Source organism: Geotrypetes seraphini, chromosome 10, assembly GCF_902459505.1.
Source record: "Geotrypetes seraphini chromosome 10, aGeoSer1.1, whole genome shotgun sequence".
Lineage (NCBI taxonomy): Eukaryota > Metazoa > Chordata > Amphibia > Gymnophiona > Dermophiidae > Geotrypetes > Geotrypetes seraphini.
Window position 1 is genome coordinate 39,994,292 of NC_047093.1, and position 22,978 is coordinate 40,017,269.

General features: G+C 43.1%; 3 protein-coding genes across 4 annotated transcripts in view; all 3 read left to right on the forward strand.

The window, feature by feature from the left end:
• LOC117367733 (aquaporin-8-like) overlaps positions 1–2,019 on the forward strand; it is a 62,660-nt gene extending 60,641 nt beyond the window's left edge. For both annotated transcript variants that reach the window (XM_033960596.1, XM_033960597.1), the window contains one exon: positions 1,605–2,019. In XM_033960596.1, coding sequence (XP_033816487.1) covers positions 1,605–1,774 — 170 coding nt within the window. In that variant the 3' untranslated portion in view covers positions 1,775–2,019. The remainder of the gene's footprint in view (positions 1–1,604) is intronic.
• Positions 2,020–7,594: 5,575 nt separating this feature from the next.
• On the forward strand, positions 7,595–10,705 carry LOC117367915 (zinc finger BED domain-containing protein 5-like). Its single transcript, XM_033961012.1, has 2 exons — positions 7,595–9,147; positions 10,678–10,705. Exons 1-2 carry the CDS (start codon positions 7,595–7,597, stop codon positions 10,703–10,705), a joined length of 1,581 nt encoding a protein of 526 aa, XP_033816903.1.
• The window catches only part of LOC117367732 (cytochrome P450 2H2-like), a 46,046-nt gene continuing 33,705 nt past the window's right edge, over positions 10,638–22,978 (forward strand). The window contains exon 1 of the mRNA XM_033960594.1: positions 10,638–10,977. Within this exon, the coding sequence (XP_033816485.1) occupies positions 10,816–10,977 (162 nt within the window). The 5' untranslated portion in view covers positions 10,638–10,815. The remainder of the gene's footprint in view (positions 10,978–22,978) is intronic.

Here is a 22,978-nt window from a genome sequence, read left to right on the forward strand (position 1 = left end):
AAATTTTTAGAACAATCCAAGAGTGAAACAAAGGGTGAGATTCGGAGACAGGAAGGGGACCCTACTGGCAGTGGTATAGTAAGGGGGGAAGGAGCATCCTGGGTGCCATCTTGGTAGAGGCGGAGCACCCATCCTCCTCTTCCCCCTCACTCGCTCCTTCTCTGCCTCCCCCACAGCTGCGCGGGCACGTCACTTCCCTTCCCCCGTACCTTTGTAACGTTCCTGGACTGAGCAGCAACCCCCCAACCTGCTGTTGTACCTGCATCGGATCTTCCTCTGATGTCACTTCCTGGAACTGCACTTAGGAAGTGACATCACAGGGAGAGTCCATGCTGGCACAACAGCTGGTTGGGGGTTCCTGCTTGTGCCAGGATCATTACAGAGGTACAAGGGAAGGGAAGCAGCGTGAGTGTAGGGGTTGGGGGCGAAGATGAAGACAGGGAAGAGGGCCTCTCCTCCTCACTATGCCACTGCCTACTGGGAGGATAGTCCTTCTGTATGGTGAGGATGGTTCTGAAAACACAATGAATAAGGGTAATGTGTGCCAATAAGCTCTGTAATGGACATAATTGTGTAGTTGCTGAACTTGATCAGGGACCAGTATGTCTTGATGAGAGGATCTAGCTTTCCTCTGAGGAAAAAGACCCGGGAAACCACTTCCCTGCCCCAACCCAGTTCCCTTCTTCTCGCATCTCACCCTCTCATCCCGCTTTTCTTCAACTTTCTTTTTGTCTGTTTCCATCTATCTTCATGGCCAACTCTTTGCTTCTGACTTCTCCATAGCTTTCCCTACATTTTTTCCACTCAGTTTTTCTCTCCAACCTTTCATTCACTTTTATTCTCTCAAATCTCATCACCTCTACCTCCTTTTCTGGTATCTTCATTTTTCTTACGTTTTGCCACCACTGACTCTCAATATATCTCTTCCTCTTCCCCCATCCACCCCATCATTTGCCCCTTTGCTCAGGGCCAGACCAAAGGCATCCAACACCCCAGGCAGCCATACTCCCCCCTCAATTAGTTTTCAGGCTCCTAGACCGCCTCCTCCCTCCCTAAGGTTTGATAATTAAACTTAACCATAATTATCAACACCACCTCCTCATTTAAAATGCAGAATTGGACATTATACTTTTAAAAATTAAAATTTTAGTTGCATATATAAACATAATACAGATAAATTCCAAAGGCCTTCGAACCAGATAGATAGCTCTTTACTTGGGTAAATGATGTCTTTTCGCAGATGATTGTGTGTGCCTCTTAGAACCATGTATTCTGCTTTTCTTTGACTGCAGCTGCATTTTGCACCTCCCAGAAGCTGCTGCGCTATGTGACAACCTAGTTTGCTTAATGGTTAATCCAGGCCTGATTGGCCAAGCCCCATCTTTTTTTTCCCCCTCTAAAACTGGAAACTTCTACAAAGTGGTGTCTGTGCTCAGGGGGACTATCTTGACATCTCATACTCCAGTCAATCAGATTTGCTCTAAATGCAACCAAACATTCTGTAGGGCATTTAATACAAAACTCTGTTATCTGCTGACCTGGCTGTGTGATTTGTGAAAAAAGCAATGAGCGGCAAACATTAATGAATGATCTTCTTGTCTCAGGGAAGCGGTCCTGCGTTGGGGAGTCCCTTGCACGGACGGAGATCTTCATTTTCTTCATCAGTTTACTGCAGAAGTTCACCTTGAAAGTCCTAACAGGAGAAAGCAACAGCCTTGACAGTGGAACCTGTGCCTCGAAGCCATTTAATATGTGTTTTGTGGAAAGTGCATAATTGAGCTTATGTTGGTTTCTCAGCACTTTCGATTCTATAATCTTTTGATTGTGGAGGATCGGGAAGGGGGGGCATAAGGGAAGAAATAAATGGAGTTGACATGGTACACTGCATTATGATAATCTTAAAACAACTGTAGGTGTATATAGTATACTAGCTGATGCCCCGGCATTGCACGGGTATTTAATTATAGCAATAACACTGTAAATGGATTCAAATAAAGATACTTTATAGTGGTGAATGAATGCAAGTCTCACTGGAATTAGCAATCTCTTAAACTGAAAAGGAAGATCTGTTGGAATAAGTGGCATCCAAAAGTTTCAGTATTGATTTAAACAACTCAATATGTGGAAACTCAGGTTGAAAAGAAACTCCATGCAGTTTTTTCCCGGTTCAGAATGGAATCTGTGTGCCTAGTTCAGCATATGTGAGTACTCATGTAATGTAATAACATTATGAACTGGTGTGCATGAAGGAAACAGTTACAAACACAGTTAGAACATACAAACTCTATATGTATGGTGTCCGTGGTAGAATAGAAAAGATGTCCATAGTGGTTATAGTGTCATATAAAGTGTTTTCTAGTTGGAATTACTGTGAGAATGGCAGCTTTTTACATCCTTTCCATTGACATGAATGGGTGAAATAAGATTTTCTGTTTGTAGCTCCGCCCACGTGTACAGGTGGGCCGCAAGACCCCCAGAACATATCACCCCAGGTAGTTGGAATTACTGTGAGAATGGCAGCTTTTTACATTTTTTCCATTGACATGAATGGGTGAAATCTGATTTTATGTTTGTAGCTCCACCCACGTGTGCAGGTGGGCCGCGAGACCCCCAGAACATATCACCCCAGGTAGTGAGGGATCTGCATACCAAGTTTCGTTCAAATCGGTCAAGCAGTTTGTTAAATACTGTGAGAATGGCAGCTTTTTACATTTTTTCCATTGACATGAATGGGTGAAATATGATTTTCTGTTTGTAGCTCCGCCCACGTGTGCAGGTGGGCCGCGAGACCCCCAGAACTTATCACACCAGGTAGTGAGGGATCTGCATACCAAGTTTCGTTCAAATCGGTCAAGCCGTTTTTGCGTGATCGCGGCACATACTCCACACATACACACACACATACATACACACATACATACCTCCGATTTTATATATATAGATTTATAGAGATTGAGAGTCAGTATTTAGTTCTTTATGCATATAGCTATGTGGTTTAAGTTAGAGCAGCCTTTTCTGCTTGATTAGATTGTAAGCTCTATAGAGCAGGGAGTGTCTCTTTAATTTTTAATGTACAGCACTGCTTACATCTAGTAGCACTATAGAAATGATAAGTAGTGGTAGTAGTCAGATAAATATAGTTGGATGCTCCACCCCAGCATGGCAGCAACAGACAGACAATTCTAAAACTGGGCACCTCCATTTAGGTAACTCAAGGACACACGGTAAGATGCTATTCTGTAACAGAACTAAGGCACCTAGGCTCCAATAGAGAATGCTAGTGTAACCCAGTATTGCCACACCTAACATTTTGGTGCTTGCACTTAAACCAGCTATAGAGCTGGCCTTAGCAGAAGTGCCTAAATGCTGTAGGGATGCGTAGATGGGTGCTCACTTTCCTTTATAGAACTGGCTTCTGCCATGTGTCCTCTGGGTGCTTAAATTGAAAGCGCCTTAAGGGGCATTTAGGAGTCTATTCTAGGGTGGAGCCTGGCAATGAAAGAGGAAGATTTGTCTACATGAGCTTCCCTTTATTGCATCTTGAACATTGGCTTCCAGTATCCTATCAGGCTACTTTTAAATTATTGGCTCTTGTATATAAGATTTTGCACTCAGGACAGTCTAAATATCTGATCCTCATCAAGAGGCTGTGCCTTACAAATACCTTCTTGTGGCATGCTTCATCTTCCTTCTGTTAGAGGGAAAAGTTTTAGTGTGCAGAATCCTTCATTATGGAGCTCGCTTCCTTTGGATATATGACTGGAAAGCTTTTTATTGGCCTTCAATGTTCAGATTAAAACTAGAGAATGACAAGAGGACCGATTTTTCCCCATCCCCACAGGAACTCAATTTCCCTGTCCCCTCCCTGCGAGTTTTGGTGCAGTCCTTGTCCCTGCCCCATTCCTGTAAGCTTTGCCTTAATTGCACAAGCCTTGAACATTTATGATTTTAAAGAGTTTGAGGCTTGTGCAGATGAAGACGGAGCTTAGGCATTGGTGGGATGAGGCATTATGACATCACAGTCTGAGCTCTAGAATGTTGCTACTTATGATTTTAAAGTGTTTGAGGCTTGTGCAGATTAGGTCAGAGCTCACAGGAATGGGGCAGGGGCAGGAAAAAAACTCGCCAGGACGGGAAAATGAGTTCCCACAGGGACGGGGAAAATTTTGTCCCTGTGTCATTCTCTAATTAAAACATTTTGCTTTGCTAAGGCATATGGATCATAAGGTGCCTTGTTGTTCGACTCCTTGTTCTTGGCAGTGTCGGTGTTGCAATATTGAAGTCATGCTACTTTCTCTTTCCTGTGTTATTGTATATCCTTTCAAGATTTATGCTTTTATTACTATGTAAAATGCTTTGATAGTTTTCTCCTAAGCTAAGCCTGCTTAAGGTTTTATTATAGAGGATTATACCTGCTGTCAGGGCCATATTAAAGGATAGGCCCAGTAGGCAGATTCCTAGGGCCCGAAATGGTTAGGGGGCCCGCTGAATGAGGGCAAAGAGAGAGCCTTTTTTTTAAAATGGCGATGGGCGGCATCAGGCCCCCCCGGCACTCAAGCTCGGCACCGTCCTCCCCCCCATGACGGCACTCAAGATTGGCAACGGGCCTCTTTCTCCCCCTGGCAATGCAGTGCCCAAAGTTTCCCCTCTGATGCAGCTTCCTGTTTCCATCCAGGCAATTCGAGTCAGACGGAAGTTTTGGACTGAGCATCGCGTTGCTGATCTGAAGTGCTGTTGATGCTGGCGGAGGCACGTTGCCAATCTTGAGTGTCATCGAGAGGGGGGTGGGGGGGCTCATTGCCGATCTTGAGTTCCATTGTGGGGGTGTGGGGCGTTGCCGATCTTGTTGCCAAAATCAGAAAGAAAGGTGAGAGGAAGGGAGAGATATGGGCCTGTGGTGGATAGAGAGATGGGGAGAAGGGGCAGATGATGGAAGTGGGGAAAAGGGAGAGAGAGAAGAGGGCAGATGATGGAAGTGGGGGGAAAGAGAGAGAAGGGGCAGATGATGGAAGTGGGGAGCAGAGGAGAGAGAAGAGGGCAGATGATGGAAGTGGGGAGAAGGGAGAGCAAATGCTGAATGAAAGTGGAGAAAGAGAACACATACTGGATGGAAGGAGGGATAAAGAAAAAGGACATATGCTGGATGGGGGAAAAAGATAGAGTTAGTGAGATAGTGGAGGGGTGAAGGAAAGGGGTGGCATGCTGTGGGTAGACACAATTAAAAGAGGGAAACTGAGGATTGCATAGTAAGAAAGAATTTAATTTAGATGAAGGCAGAAAATAAAGAAGGAAGACTAGAGAAGAAAAGGAAAGGGAAGAGAGAGGAGAGAGAGATGCCAGAGAACGGGGAAGGAGACAGAGATATCACATCTGAGCGGAGGAAACGAGAAGAGAGAGATGCTAAAAACCACAGGGGGGAGAGAAAGAGAGATGAAAGGAGAAAGATACCAGACCATGAGGGAACAGAGGGAAGATGATGGATGCCAGATCAAAGAGGGGAGGGGGCGGGGTCAAGAGGAGAGAGGGCATGGGGAGACAGACAGTTTCTGGAAGGGGCAGACAGTGGAAGGAAGAAAGAGAATGATAAGAAGATGAAGAATGCAGAAACCACATGACAAAGGTAGAAAAAAATTCTATTTTTTTGCTTTAGGATAAAGTAGTATTGTAGCTGTGTTGATAAATGTTTAGACGCAGAAAATGGAAATACGGTCATCATTTTATTGGACTAATTTTAATACATTTTTGACTAACTTTCAGAGACCAAATTCTCTTTGCTCAGGTCAGGACAGGATACTGTAACAGTAGTATACTTTACTGACCTAAGGAAAGAGGGTTTGACCTCTGAAAGCTAATTAAAAAATGTATTAGTCCAGTGTTTTTCAACCGCTGTTCCGCGGCACACTAGTGTGCCGCGAGATGTTGCCTGGTGTGCCGCAGGGCCGCCATCAGGGCAGTACTACCAGTCCTGCATTCAGAGGCCTGGAGCTGACAGGGGGCCCGAGGCAGGGGCACCAGTAGCTCGCCAAGGAAAAGTGAGTCGATCACCCAGGACTCACTTTGTCTTGGCGATCTAATCTATCGAGCCGATAAGTCTTCTTCTCCCCGACGTCAATTCTGCAGTCGGAGAGGAAGTTCGGGCCAGCCAATCACTGCCTGGCTGGGCGGAACTTCCTCTCCGATTGCAGAATTGACGTCATGGAGAGCATGCGTCAGCGTCGGCTTTGGGGCCTGTTATCCATTGGTGGGTCCTGTTCCCCGATGGCAGCGGCAGTGGCAGTGGCTTGGGGAACGGCAGGGAGAAAGAAAGAAAGGGGGCAGGCAGGGAAACAGAAGGAAAGAAGAGAAACAGAAAAAAAGAAAGAAAGGTCAGGGAGAGAGGAAGAAAAAGTTGGGGGAGGGAATGAGGTGTGGAGGAGAGAAAGCATACAGGCTGATAGAAGGGAAGAAAGATTGGATGCACAGTCAGAAGAAGAAAGTGCAACCAGAAATCACCAGACAAGGTAGGAAAAATGATTTTATTTTAAATTTAGCAAAGTGGAGGCAGTATTACCACAGTTTTCAAAGGAATTTGCCCAAATAACTTAATAGTTAACTGGGTAAATTCCCAGAGATGAAAACTTCCCTTCACTTACTATGCACAATTCTGAATTTATATCTGCTGTCTATATTTTACAATATGGTCACCTTTTACTAAACCGCAATAGTGGTTTTTAGCGCAGGGAGCCTATGAGCGTCAAGAGCAGCGCTGGGCATTCAGCGCAGCTGCCTGCGCTAAAAACTGCTATTGTGGTTTAATAAAAAGGATGGAGGGTATATTTGTCTATTTTTGTATGGTTGTTACTGAGGTGACAATGCATAGAGTCATCTGCCTTGACCTCTTTGAAAAAAACCCAGAATAGGAATGATAATTAACATTTTAACATTAATTATCAATTAATTATTAATTAATAATTAATGATAATTAACATTCAGCGTATAGTGTGCTTTGTGTTTTTTAATTTTATTATTGGTAGATCATTTTGACTTGGTCATTTTAAAGTAGCTCACAAGCTCAAAAAGTTTGGGCACCTCTGAGCTACAGCGTTGAAACTGTGTATTTCTATTTTATCCCCCCTTTTACAAAACTGTGGAGCGTTTTTTAGTGCCAGCCGTGGTGGTAGCAGCTCTGATGCTCAGAATTCTATGAGTGTCAGGGCTGTTACCACTGTGGCTAAAATCCACTCTACAGTTTTGTAAAAGGGTGAGGGGTTAGTTTGTGATGACATATTCCATACTAGGCGAAGGTGTTTTCTGTGTTCTGTGTGTTTGAAAGACATGGTTTTCTGTTAGGATTGACGGTGTAGGATTGATCTGTGCTGGTCTGGCTTGTTTAGTTTTACAGAGCTGTCATCCGCCGGCTCATCGGGGATCGATCAGAAGAGTGCTGAGTGTGACGGACAGCGGCTATCTGGAGGAGACAAGCGCAGTAAGTCCTGAGTGACAGTGAGATACTGCAGTGATGGACAAGTTTTTGTAAAGGAAAGAACTAGACTCTGAACAAAATTTGGAGCCAGATGAGAGCCCAAGTATGAGTGGGGGTCAAAAGAAAGCAAAGATGGTTAGTGCAAGTAAATTCTCTGGCGCAAGGCAATATAGTGAAAGCTATATTTCAGTTGGATTTACTTTCACTGGAGATGCAAACAAACCAACTCCACTGTCCGTGGTGTGTGGTGAAAAGCTAGCTAACAGTGCTATGGTCCCAAGCAAACTTAAATGCCATCTCCAAACAAAACACCCTTCGCTTCAAAACAAGAATGCGGACTATTTTGTTTGCCTGCGTGATAACACGGAGAAACAGGCAACTTTCATGAGAAAAACCACAAAGGTAAATGAAAGAGTTCTTAAAGCTAGCTATCAAGTTTCTGAACTTATAGCCAAGTCAAAAAAGTCGCACACGGTGGCAGAGACATTAATACTTCCTGCCTGCAAAGCTATTGTAGAGGAGATGCTCGGACCTGAAGCAGCTAAGGAAATAGCCAAAGTCCCTCTCTCAGACAACACAATTTCCAGACGTATTAATGACATGTCTGCAGACATCGAAAGTGTGGTTTTGGAAAAGATCCGTATCAGTGAGAAATTTGCATTGCAACTTGACGAGTCTACTGATATCAGTGGACATGCTCAACTCTTGGCCAATGTGCATTTTGTTGATGGTGATGCAATTAGAGAAAACTTCTTTTTTTGCAAGGCATTGCCAGAAAAAACAACAGGAGAAGAAATTTTTCGGGTCACATCAGAATACCTTGAAAAAGGAGGACTTAAGTGGGAAAACTGCACAAGTGTCTGCACCGATGGAGCTGCAGCCATGGTCGGGCGCACCAAAGGCTTTGTAAGCAGAGTGAAGAAAAGAAATCCAGATGTGATTGTTACGCATTGTTTTTTACACCGCGAGGCCCTTGTAGCCAAGACTTTACCAGCAGTCCTAGTTCATGTGTTGGATGATGTTGTGTGCATGGTAAACTTTGTAAATTCACGACCCGTGAAAAGTCGCATATTTGCAGCTTTGTGTGAGGAGATGGGAGCGAAGCATAAAACCTTGCTGTTTCATACGGAGGTCCGGTGGTTGTCGCGTGGCAAGGTCTTGGTTCGTGTGCATGAGCTGCGGGAGGAACTTAAAGTGTTTCTGACAAATGAGAGGTCAGATTACGCAAAGCAGCTTGCAAGTGATGAGTGGTGTGCAAGGCTGGCATACCTGGCAGATATATTTTATCATCTGAATGAACTGAACACACGAATGCAAGGCCGAAGTGAAAACCTGCTTACAAGTACAGATAAAATAAATGGATTCCGTTCAAAGGTGCAACTCTGGCATCAACAGGTGGAAAGTGGCAATCTTGAAATGTTCACACTCACCAAGCAATGGCAAGGTGTTCACACTGCTGCACTGTGTGAGATAATAGTTAAACATTTAAAAACTCTTGAGGAGAAGTTGTCATTTTATTTCTCTTCAGTCTCCACTGAATGCCTTGACTGGGTTAGAGACCCTTATAGCTCAGCATCAGTTGGTGGAAAGGACATGACTTTACAGGAGCAGGAGGAACTAACTGAACTGAGACAAAATCGTGGTTTCAAGCTAAGATTTGCTGATCTACCTTTGGACAGTTTTTGGTTGGATACCGCCAAGGAGTTCCCCCTTCTGGCAAACAAAGCTATTTTGACATTGCTCCCATTTTCCACTACATATCTGTGTGAGATTAGCTTTTCAAGCATGATTGCTATAAAAACCAAATACAGAGAGAGACTGAGAGCTGTTGACGAAGCGCTACGTGTGTGTCTTTCTTCGATTCCAGCCAGAATATCATCTTTGTGTTCAGCCAAACAGGCCCAGGTTTCGCACTGAATAAAGTATTTTATAATTTTTCACTATTCTGTTTACTTAATATTTCATAATAAAGTAATTATAAAATACTTTCTTTGTGTTTATTTGATTCCTATTCAAGAGAATTACTTTATATATAGTCAATATAGGCACAGAGTTAAATTTTTTAACATTTTCTAATGGTGGTGTGCCTCGTGATTTTTTTCATGAAACAAGTGTGCCTTTGCCCAAAAAAGGTTGAAAAACACTGTATTAGTCCAATAAAATGGTATTTTCTTATTTTCCATTTTTTGTTTCATTTTTAGTTGTTAATTTGTAAAGTGATTTGTTATTTCTCTTTTTTTCAAATTTACATCTGCTAACATTATATTTTGTTTAGTATTGGGGGATATGCACCACTGTTTCTTCACCCCGTAAACTGTACTGTTCCTTCGGTTTGTAACACAAGTCAGCATGCTGAATGCTCTGCTCTGCTCCGAAGGTCACAGAATTCCTATGATCGTCAGAACAGTGCAGAACATTCAGCTCACTAGTCAGTGCTAAAAACCTCTTCCGTGCTTTTGTAAAAAAGGGGAGGGGGTTAGTTTGTGATTACTTATTCCATACTGGGTGAGGGTGGCTCTATGTCCTGTGTGTATGAAAGACATGGTTTTCTGTTAGCATTGACCAGCCTTGTTTGGCGAAATGCATCAGGCATGGTTCCTGGGAGCACCTTAAATAAACCTGATTTGAATCTCCTTATTGTGTGCCGATTTTCTCTTCTTCCACGTTGGATTCTTTGGTGGACTGATTGCCTTGTTGTTTAGTTACAAATTAACATCTATGGGTTAAAGTTGGACGACATAGAGTGAGGCAGTTTAGAGGAGTTGCAACTTGGTTATTAATATAGACATGTTTCGGATAGTATTACTGCTGTACAATGCATTTGAACACTTTTATATACGTATGGAAAGGGTTCAGAGTTAAAGTCCTGGGCAAGTAGGTGAGAAAGGGGGATTTGTTCAGAGATGTTTGGGGCTTGCATTAAACTAAAACTACACTGGTACTGATATAGTAATCTTTGTTGTTTGATTTGAATTTTAAAATAAAAGAAAAAAAGAAATACAAGTGGAAATAAAGAAGTGAATAAGAAAACAGGTAAATGGGTGTGGGTGGGGCAGGGGGTGTGGGGTGTGGGCGGGCCAGGGCCAGGAGGGCCCAGTGTACTTGTGTGCCTAGGGGTCCTCAAAGAATTAATCCTGCCCTGCCTGCTGTATACCACCTTCATAAAAACAGTTAATAAATAAACTGTGGCCACTCCCATATTTCCTGTCTCACAGTAGCTTTATAAACAGCAGGAAAGCCTAGTTCGTGTTTACTTCAATAATAAGAGGGAGACTGCATTCTTTTTAAAGTAGGCAGAAAGTTGGGTTTGTTTTTTGACTTCTCAAACCAGGACTGCAAGAAGAAAAGAGAGAATGATTTCTTTTCTTCTAATAGGACTTTTCACTTTTCTGGTGTTTCTCCAATTCCTGCCTTCCTGGAAGAAGAAAAACCTGCCTCCGGGACCATTTCCATGGCCTCTGATTGGCAACATTTACCAGATGGATAGTTTAGCCCCTTACAAAACCCTAATGGAGGTAATGTATCTTATATTCTCTGACTAGGAGAAGTTACTTATTGGGTGTCATTGCGTTAAAGAATGCTTCACTTTTTTTTAATGTTTTGGCTGCCTGATCATTTCTTCAATGCTTTGCAGGGAGAGCTTTCTGATAATAATTTGGCAGCCAAACAAAAGCATATGGATTTGTTGGGATTTTTATATGATCCCTTCTTGCATTTGTCCTTTTATTTTAATCTCGAGAATGTTACTGGTGTGTAAAGATTTTTTTTAAATTCTTGTCAAAAACATTATCTATCTATTACAACACCTGAGAAATCAGGGTGCATCCATGAGGATCCACATGTAGGGTGACCAGGTTACCCATTCTAGAAGGAAAGACCTTTTGGTCGGTCCTGGATTTCTGCCAACCTTATCCTGGTGCATTATGGGACTTCCAGCACTGATTTCAGTGGATAGAATCATACCGATCACAAATACACTTCCCCCTCCGTATTCGCAGGGGTTAGGGGCAGAGCCGGCCTGCGAATATTAAAAAACCGTGAATAATATTCGGGTGGGTTCTGCCCCTAACCCCCACTCCCTCTGGCTATTTTAAACCTTGAAAGCCCCCCCCTTAAGTCTTACCTGGTGGTCTAACGGGTTTTCAGACAGGAGCGATCTTCCCACGCTCCTTACCCGTGTAGATCACTCACAGGAAATGGCTGCCTTGAGCTCCTGTAGTCTCTCGAGCCATTTCCTTTGAGCGATCTGCATGGGGCAGAAGTGTGGGAAGATCGCTCCTGCCTGAAAACCCAATAGACCACCAGGTAAGGCTTAAGGGGGGGGGGGGGGCTTTCAGGGCTTAAAATAGCCTGAAAAATGAAAATGTTTTTTTGGATTTAAAACCGTGAATAACCAAATCCATAGATACAGAATTCGAGAATACAGAGGGGGAAGTGTACTACACTGCTTTGGGATGTAATTCTAAAACCAGGGCTGGCCAAAAAGTCTCCCTTCTGGAATGAGTAAGGTGGTCACCCTATCCATAGGTGAGCACTGGGTTAAAATACCAGGAAGGAATGGGCCTGACTGTCGTCCACCTGGGCAAACCGAAGCAAACGATGAAGAAATGAAAGCCGAGATGAGGCGAGAATGCAAAAGCGGTAACACGATTGTTATAGGAGACTTCAACTATCCTGGGATAGACTGGAGACTTGGAAACTCAAAATGTACTACGGAGACCGGATTCCTGGAGGCTATACAGGACTGCTTCATGTAGCAGCTTGTCAGAGAACCGATGAGAGGGAATGCCACACTGGACCTAATCCTCAGTGAGCTAAGAGGACCTGCAAAGGAAGTGGAAGTAGTGTGACCGTTGGGATACAGCGATCACAATATGATCAAATTCAAAGTTGAAGTAGGAATATTGAAGGGGAAGAGAACCACAGCGACGACTTTACTTCAAGAAAGGAAACTACGAAGCGATGAGAGTAATGGTAAGAAAGAAACTTAGGAACAGCTCAAAGAAATTGCAGACTGTAGAGCAAGCCTGGTCATTATTCAAGGACACGGTGAGGGAAGCGCAAAATCTGTATATCCCCAGATTTAGAAAAGGATGCAAAAAGAACCGAACTAAAGACTCGGTGTGGATAACTAAAGAAGTGAAGAAAGCGATAGGAGACAAGAAACTTTCATTCCGGAAATGGAAAAAGGATAAAACCGGGGAGAACTGGAAAGAGCACAGGAAGCATCAAAAAGAATGTCACCACGTGGTTAGAAGAGCAAAAAGAGAATATGAAGAGAGGCTAGCCAGGAAAGCACTAAATTTCAAACCGTTCTTCAGATATGTTAAAGGGAAGCAGCCAGCAAGGGAGGAGGTGGGGCCGCTGGATGAAGGAGACAGGAAAAGAGTGGTGAAGGAGGAAAAAGAAGTGGCGGATAGACTAAACATGTTCTTTTCGTCAGTATTTACAAAAGAGGACACATCCAACATGCCAGAACCTGAAAAAATCTTCACAGGAGATCAAGCAGAAAAATTAACATCAATGGAGGTACGCCTCGAAGACGTACATAAGCAGATAGATAGATTAAAAAGTGACAAATTTTTCCTCTAACTCTACTTTTCACTTCTCTATTACCCTTCAGGTACTTTAGTTAGATTGTGAGCCTTCGGGACAGGAAGGGAATTTTTCAAGTACCTTTCTTATTTCTAATCTTAATGTATATTTTGTAAACCGCTTAGAACCTAACGGATGTAGCGGTATATAAGAAATAAATTACATTACATTACATTACAAATCTCCGGGCCCTGACAGAATCCACCCTAAGGTTTTGAAGGAACTAAAGGAGGAAATAGCGGAAATTCGCTACAGCAGGTTTGTAACCTATCCCTGAAATCCCTAATCCTCTACTACAGCAGGTTTGTAACCTATCCCTGAAAACAGGCGTGATCCCGGAGGATTGGAAGATAGCTAATGTTATGCCCACCTTTAAAAAAGGATCAAGAGGTGACCCGGGGAACTACAGACCGGTAAGTGACTTTGGTTCTGGAGAAGATGGCGGAAGCGCTGATAAAAGACAGCATTGATGAGCATCTAGAAAGAAATAAACTGATGAAAATAAGCCAACATGGATTCTGCAAGGGAAAATCGTGCCTAATGAACTTATTGCACTTCTTCGAAGGAATTAACAAACAAAATGGACAAAAGGGACCCCTAGACATCGTATATTTAGATTTCCAAAAAGCCTTTGACAAGGTACCCCATGAACGCTTACTACGGAAACTGAAGAACCATCGGGTGAAAGGAGATGTACAAAGATGGATCAAAAATTGGTTGGTGGGTAGGAAGCAAAGGGTAGGAGTGAAGGGCCACTACTCTGACTGAAGGAGGGTCACGAGTGGTGTTCTGCAGGGGTCGGTACTCCGGCTGCTGCTGTTCAATGTATTTATAAATGATCTAGAAACAGGGACGAAGTGCGAAGTAATAAAATTTGCAGATGACACCAAACTGTTTAGTGGAGTAGGGACAAAAGAGAACTGTGAAGACTTACAAAGGGACCTGAACAAACTAGAAGAGTGGGCGACAAGATGGCAGATGAAGTTTAATGTAGAGAAATGTAAAGTCTTACATGTAGGGAACAGAAACCCAAAGTACAGCTATATGATGGGAGGGCTGGTAATGGGTGAAAGTAGCCTAGAAAAGGACGTGGGGGTAATAGTAGACAAGACAATGAAGCTGTCGGCACAGTGCGCAGCGGCCTCTAAGAAGGCGAATAGAATGCTAGGTATTATCAAGAAAGGTATTACAGCCAGAATGAAAGAAGTTATCCTGCCGTTGTATCGGGCGATAGTGCGCCCGCATCTGGAATACTGTGTCCAATATTGGTCGCCGTACCTGAAGAAGGATATGGTGTTACTCGAGAGGGTTCAGAAAAGGGCGACGCCATTGATAAAAGGTATGGAAACCTTACATATGCTGAAAGATTAGAGAAACTAGGGCTCTTTTCCCTGGAAAAGCGGAAACTTAGAGGGGACATGATAGAGACTTACAAGATCATGAAGGGCATAGAGAAAGTGGAGAGGGACAGATTCTTCAAACTTTTGAAAACTACAAGAACGAGAGGGCATTCGGAAAAATTAAGTGGGGACAGATTCAGAACTAATGCTAGGAAGTTCTTCACCCAGAGGGTAGTGGACACCTGGAATGCGCTTCCAGAGGGTGTGATAGGACTGAGTACGGTATTGGAGTTCAAGAAGGGGTTGGATGATTTCCTGAAGGAAAAGGGGATAGAAGGGTATAGATAGAGGATTACTACACAGGTCTTTGACCTGATGGGCCGCCGTGTGAGCAGACTGCTGGGCACGATGGGCCTCTGGTCTGACCAGCAGAGGCACTTCTTATGTTCTTATATTAAAAAACAAACAAACAAATAATGGAAAAAAATACTGATATCTAAACAAAAATCATAATAACATCACTAAGATAGATACAGTCTAAAATGACATTTTGTCAATTAACCATATGAGGAATAAAGACCTCATACGCCCTAGTGCCCAAACGTTTCGAAAGACACCTAAAATGGAGCTGTGAATCTTATCATTGGTCTTTAAAAAACCTCACTGTATAGTCCTACAAAAGTCACGTGTTTTCTTTCTTATTTTACTCAAAAACCATGCTAACTTTTTTCCCCTTTTCTTCTCAATATAGAAAATTCACATGCTGTGTGACAAACGAATATGTGTCTTATCTTCTGCACTTTTACTTTGCCGTCCTTAACCAGTTTTTTTAAATACTGATTAGTATCACACCACATGCTGTGTGCCTGGCAATGTTCAAAACGGGGGCAGAAAAGAAAATATCTGAAGGAACACCGAGCTTTATTCCCGACGGTATCTGCTTCGTCAAGGAAAAAGTTGCTCCATAAATCAGCTCTTGCTGCAATGCCGACTATAAGAATCAGTTCACTTGCACTAATAAATCTTCCTGAGAGGCAGCAAGAGAAGAAACGGAAAAAAGTTAGCATGTTTTTTGAATAAAATAAGAAAAAAAATACATGACTTTTGTAAGACTATACGAGGTGTTTTTTTTAACATAAGAAACATAGACACATAGAAATATGATGGCAGATAAAGGCCAAATGGCCCATCTAGTCTGCCCATCCACAGTAACCATTATCTCTTCCTCTCTCCGAGAGATCCCATGTGCCTATTCCAGGCCCTCTTTAATTCAGACACAGTCTCTGTCTCCACCATCTCTTCCGGGAGACTATACCATGTATCTACCACCCTTTCTGTAAAAATGTATTTTCTTAGATTACTCCAGAGCTTAGTTTCCTTTCACATGAAAAAGGCTCAACTCATGCGCATTTACATCACATAGTTATTTAAACGTCTCTATCATATCTCCCCTCTCCCACCTTTCCTCCAGAATATACAGATTGAGATCTTTAAGTCTGTCCCCATACGCCTTATCACGAAGACCACACACCATTTCAGTGGCGTTCCTCTGGACTGATTCCATCCTTTTTATATCTTTTTGAAGGTGCGGCCTCCAGAATTGTACACAATATTCTAAATGAGGTCTCACCAAAGTCTTATACAGGGGCATCAATACCTCCTTTTTCCTACTGGCCATACCTCTCCCTATGCAACCTAGCATCCTTCTAGCTTTCTCCATCACTTTTTCAATCTGTTTGGCCACCTTAAGATCATCACATACAGTCACACCCAAGTCCCATTCTTCCATCGTTCACATAAGTTCACACCAGGAAATATTTCTTCACCGAGAGAGTGGTTGATCCTTGGAACGAGCTCCCGGTGCAGGTGATCAAGGCAAACAGCGTGCAAGAATTTAAGAGCAAATGGGATGCCCATGTGGGATCCCTTAGAGGGTTAAGCCAAGGGAACCTGTCACCAGGAGTGGGATCCCTAGGATAGTAGACTTGGGGTTGGGTCAGTAGAGTGGGCAGACCTGATGGGCTATGGCCCTTATCTGCTGTCATCTTCTATGTTTCTAAACTTGTACTGTTCCCTCGGGTTTTTGCAGCCAAAATGCATGACCTTGCATTTCTTAGCATTAAATTTTAGCTGTCAAATTTCAGACCTTTCCTCAAGCTTTGCCAGGTCTTTCTTCATGTTATTCACCCCATCCGGCATGTCTACTCTATTGCAGATTTTGGTATCATCTGCAAAGAGGCAAATCTTACCTGACAACCCTTCAGCAATATCGTTTATAAAAAAGTTAAAAAGACCAGAACCTTGAGGCACACCACTGGTAACATCCCTTTCCTCAGAGAGATCTCCATTGATCACTACCCTCTGTCGCCTTCCACTCAACCAATTCTTTACCCAGCCCATCACTTTGGGATCCTTAACGAGGGCACTCAGTGTATTTATCTAGTGCACATCCTCTTTCCAATTCTCTGGTCACCCAGTTAAAGAAATTGATCAGATTTGTCTGACAAGACCTACCTCTAGTGAGTCCATGTTGCCTCCGGTCCTGCAATCCACAGGATTCCAGAAACTTGACCAATGAGCTGATTCAATAGCCCCATTTAACGTGTCTTTTGAAACATTTGAACACTAAGGGCTCCTTTTACTAAGGTGTGTTAGCATTTTTAGTGCGCGCTGCATTGTTGCATGCGCTACGCACCAAGAACTAACGCCAGCTCAATGCTGGTGTTAGCATCTAGCACGCATGCTAAAATCGCTAGCGCACCTTAGTAAAAGGAGCCCTAACTCATTTGAGGTCTTTTTCCCCCCTCCCCTCACTGTGGTAAATTTACAAAATATCTGTATAGTATCTACCTTAGTGATGCACTATTCACTTAGAGGCCAATATTTAGCACTATTTAACTGGCTGGAAGCCATTCCCGGCCAGCTAAATAGCACACAGCCAGCTATCTTCTGCAGAATAAACAGTTCAGTGGATTGGCCAGTCACTGCCAATATTCAGCAGCTCACAGGCTAACTTTGGTGGATAGACAGAGCCATCTAAAAAGGTGGTCTACATTTAGCTGTTACACTTAGCCAGTTAGCCATTAGCCTAGCTGGCTAGTCTCAACTGGCAAAAAAATTCAATGCTGGTTGCCAGATACAGTACCGGCATTGATTTTCTGGCATTGGCGCAGACTACGAGAGATTGCCAGTAATCTCCCACAGTCTGAAGATCAGGGCCTTATGATATGTATTGCACAAACTTGCTTTTATTTTATTTTTTTTTTTTTGGGGGGGGGGAGGGTGAGGGTGCTTCTTTCTGCTCCCATAGGCGTACCACAACTGACAGCTCACCAAACTCAAAAGAACCGTCAGTGTTTGCAGGGCTGGCTGGTACAAGGTTATTAGGGATGTTAGACACACCTTCAGCCTTGTGATTGCTCAATTAATTTTAGGGTTACCTCCTTCCTGATAAATTACAACCGATCCCAGAATGGTCCTGCAAAAAATGCATAACTGGACATCATAGACTTTTTCCTCCATATTCGCGGTGATAGGGGAATAGCAAGACAGCGAATACATAAAAACTGTGAATAACTTTTCGTATGTTATTCATGGTTTTCTATTAAAAAAACATAGTGAATACTGAGAAACTGTGAATGACAAAAAAGATGAGATTCGCGATTTAAGTTGAAAACATTTATTGCAGCTTTTGAATGCTGTACAGTAAATATGGGTGAACGAGTACTGTATAGAGTACTGTACAATAATTATCTCTTACTCAGTCGGTGTCTTCCTCCTCATCGTCCAGTACATGTACTGCATGCAGTGCAGGAAGAGGAGAAAAAGGGAATCATCTCTGCAAGCTGGGAATCAGCGATTATATCTGTAAACGGTGTAAATCAGCGATTTCTGTGATGTAATGGTGGGAGGAGCCAACATCTGAAAATCTGCGAATAATCGAAACCTCGATTGCTGAAACCGCGAATATGGAGGGAGAAGTGCACTTTTAAATATTAAACGTTGTTTAGGATATGTATACAATGTAATAAAGACAATCTCTAAAAACACCTTTCCCTGGTAAATGTGCTACGTATTTCAAAAATGCATTGTTAAGTTTTGTTGCATTTGTTTATACTGTACTCATTGGTTGTTGACTTCTCTAGTCATTTGTATTATAATGTCTTTCTATAAAATTGATAAAATTTATTGGGCTAAAAAAAAAAAAAAGCCTGCCTTGCCAGTGGGTAAAAGTAAGTGGAGGAAGTACAAAGATTAGAGAACTTTCGATGAAGCTACTTAATAAATTTCTAGGCTCTGGAACTCATTGCCAGAGAATGTGGTAACAGCAGTTAGTGTATCTGGGTTTAAAAAAAAGGTTTGATGAGTTCTGCTACTAAGAGAGACACGAGGCTTGTCGCTGCTTGGCCTGGGATCTGTAGCACAGAATCTTGCTACTCTTTGGAATTTTTTGGCAGACGTATAATAAGAATCCAATTCAATGTTCCTACTTTGACAAACCATAATTATACTCTGGGACTGGTAGCATGGAATCTTGCTACTCTATGGGATTCTTGAGATTCCAAAACAAAAACAAACGGATCCTTTGCACATAATTCCTACCCAAATTCAAAGAAGTCTAAACAGATAGGGCTATAGGAACCTATTAAATCTGTCTCATATTATTTGAAATTAGTCACATATGTACTTTTATATCTCATTTCTACTTTTATAATCGAATTCAGCCACGTTACATCCACCTCTAATTTATACATACATCTTCAATTTATTAAAAAAAGAACCAATCTATAAACTAGGAGGGTGGTATATCATACAATGTAAACTGATTTCAGTGCATATGACCTCCCATAACTATGTTATCCCAGGTCTGTATTCTGTTCAGTTATAAATACCAAAAAACCTCCTTCCCAACCCTTAATTAATTAATTAAAACATCTTTATTAACTTTGACTCTTTGGGATTTTGCCAGGTGCTTCTGACCTGGCCTCTGTTGGAAGCAGACCATCGATCTGGCTCAGGATGGCTATTTTTATATGCTTTCTTAGAAACATTGAAACATGATGGCAGATAAAGGCCAGATGGCCCATCTAGTCTGCCCATCCACAGTAACTATTATCTCTTTCTTGTTAGTGCAATATCCCTTTGACTGTAACTGCCACCGTAGGCAGCTGCCTAATTTGTCCGAGTTCAGCATTTACATCTAACAGGTCTTTTTACTAAGCTGAGGCAAAAAAAGTGTCCTTAGCACATCCTTGTTATGGTTTTGCCCACATAAGGCCATTTTTACCGCAGCTGTAAAATGGCCGATTTTCTACTTTTCCTATTAATGGACACGAGTTAATGTAACATGAGGTCATTTTAAAAATTACTGTGTAAGTACTTACTGCCATCTATTTTGTAGGTTTTAAGGGCTCATGCAAACACCCACTCTCTGGCCCATGACACACCCCTTAATGCACATTTGACAGTTATTACAGGATGCTTGAGCGCACTGTTCCCTCTGAGCTGAGTGGGAGTTTTCCACGTATAGTCCTGCCAGTGGGGGGTGCTGTTTCATTATCACATTTTCAATAGTGAAGGACAGGAAAGTTCTGCAGGACTCCAGGGAACCCGCTTGTCCATAGTAACGGAAAACATACCACTCCCTACTGGTAGCAATGCAGTTGGAGGACACCCACTCAGCTTAGAGGGATCAGTGCTTGAGCGCACCTTGCGGTAAGCCATTTTAGATGCATTAGGCATAGATTAGCGCCCAATGCAGCTTACTAAAAGAGCCTCTACGTTTCTTCAAATCTACCATGTGTATAAATAAATAGCCATCCCAAGCACTGCTCCCGCCCCCCCCCCCCCCCATGCCTTTTTACTAAGCTGTGGTAGAAGTTTGTGCCACAGCCTGGAGCACTAAAAGCACTGGCGCTGCTCCGAAGTTGCTTCGACGTTCATTGTGTCGGAGCTAGTGCTGCCCAATTCAGGAAAAAAAATTTCAATTCGATTCAGCCTATTGAATCAAATTTTCGATTCAATTTGCTTTTCCTGCCCAATTGGGTGTTTTTTTTCAATCATCCTGGTGGGTTTATTTTATAGCCACTTCACCCCTTTTATAGACTGTTCACCCCCTTTGACCTCTCCTACCCAGTGGCGTACCAAGGGGATGGCGGGGGGGGGGGGGCTGTCTGCCCCGGATGCAAGCCCTGAGGGGGTGCTCCCGGTCCGGTTCCCCCACCTGCGTCCGGTTCAGCCCCCGATGTCCAGGTTTCGCGTCTGGATTCCCACCACCCACGGCCTACCCGCACCATTTACCTGGGGAAGCAGCCTGCAGCAAGATCGCGAAGCCAGCGATCTTTGCGCTGCTTCGGCTCTGTTTCCTCCGCCGCGGTCCCGTCCCTCCTCTGACTTCAAAGGAAGGGCGGGACCGCAGCGGAGGAAACAGAAACGAAGCAGCCCAAAGATCGCTGACATCGCGATCTTGCTGCAGGCTGCTTCCCCAGGTAAATGGTGCGGGGAGGCCGGGGGGATGAGCAGTCCTTTCGTGGTAGTGGGGGGGGGCGGCAAGGCGAGCGGTCCTTCGAGGTGGTGGGGGGGTGAGTGGTCCTTTGGGAGGAAGCCAGCAGGCCTTCAGGGTGGGGCGGGCAGGCAGGCCTTGGGGGGGAGGAGACAGGCCTTCAGGGGCACATGCCTTCAAGGGAGACAGGAAAGCAGGCCTTCAAGGGGGGGGACAGGCCAGTGGCGTACCTAGGGTATGTGGCACCCGGGGCCCATCATTTTTTGACACCCCCCCACCCACCCTCCATGTAAAAAATATTTTTTGTAATAACCATGAAACGGTATAAATGGTCAGAATAGAAACAGGGAGTGAAAATATTCTTTTATTGAACCTCATATATGTAACCATTATTCCAAACATAACATAACATAAATTATGTCTGAATTGTCATGACATCAGAAGTACGTATGGAGTAGTTGCAGGTGATGCTTGGGACAGTTCTGATTATGTTAGTTCGGTTTTATGTGTTTTTTGAATAGAAGGGTTTTTATTTCTTTTTTGAAGGTTTTGTGGTCGAGGTCAATAGGTTGTAGAGTTGTGGGTCGAGTGTTAGGAGGTTGTCGAACAGTTTTTTTTCTTTTGACGTTTTTGGTTGGAGGGTGTGTGAATGGTGTGCGAGTTCTCCTATGTCTGGTTGAGGTGGATTTAATTATTTAGCTGAAGAAATTAGTTACCCCCCCCCCCCCATTCCACACACATTAATTCTCTTCCATTTTTGTTCCCATTATAAAAAACACTGATAAGTTCCCAGAAAAAAAATACATTAAAATAAGAAGTGAAACCAAAGGCCCCTACAGATGAGAACATAACATAAGAATAGCCTAACTGGGTCAGACCAATGGTCCATCATGCCCAGTAGCCCATTCTCATGGTAGTCAATCCAGGTCACTAGTACCTGGTCAAAACCCAAAGAGTAGCAACATTCCATGCTACCAATCCAGGGCAAGCAGACACTTCCCCATGTCTTAATAACAGACTATGGACTTTTCCTCCAGGAATTTGTCCAAATCTTTCTTAAAACCAGCTAAGCTATCTGCTTTTACCATAACTTCTGGCCACTTCATTTTTAAGCTTATTTCTTTCCTTCCAAATAGAGACCTTGCTAGATGTCAAATACAACACAAGGGAACTTCACACGGACTTAGCTGTGCAGGAAATGTGAATCTCCTCATACACCCACCTATAGTGCAAAAATGTGCAAAGATCTGTTTTTTTTTCTTTCGATCACTAGATAGCCTAATGCCACACAAGCAGCACTGTTACAAAAGGTCAATGCTAAGGTTAACAAAGTTTCCTTCCTTGGACCACAAGGAGATACTGACAAACCACTGGAAGAGATCCCTAAACAACTACTCTAGGCACAATACCCAAAGACCCTTCAGTGTGTGAACCAGTTGAGTGGAGTGGACTAACTGGGGGGTGGAAATGGGCCCGGAGTTTGCTCAGGAGAATTTCCCAGACCACCTCTTCCTCTCAACACATTGACACACTGCCACCACCACCACCACCACCACTAGGAACACCTCACTGGGTAGGCCAGCAATGCTTATAAACTTTATAAAACACATTATTATATTTTTTTATAAAGCACATATTTTAACTGAACTCTCTGACATCCTCAGACTTTCCATTCACAAAAATAGAAGGAAGAAAAGTTCCCATTTCCTGCTGTCTCATGCCCCCGGCCTATACAATATTTTTCTTCTGCAGATCCTTCAAAAGTCTGACCAAATCCTCTTTTCACTTGCATTATAAAGTACTGAGGATGCCATCTCTCCCCAATCCCAGGTCCTAAAGTCTAAGACAGTAGCGCAAACTAGGAAAATCGAATTGATAAACCAATTCAATAGGCTGAATTGAATCGAAATTTTTTTTCCTGAATCTGGCAGCACTAGTTTGCGCTACTGTCTTAGACTTTAGGACCTGGGATTGGGGAGAGATGGCATCCTCAGTACTTTATAATGCAAGTGAAACGAGGATTTGGTCAGACTTTTGAAGGGTCTGCAGAAGAAAAATATTGTATAGGCCGGAGGCATG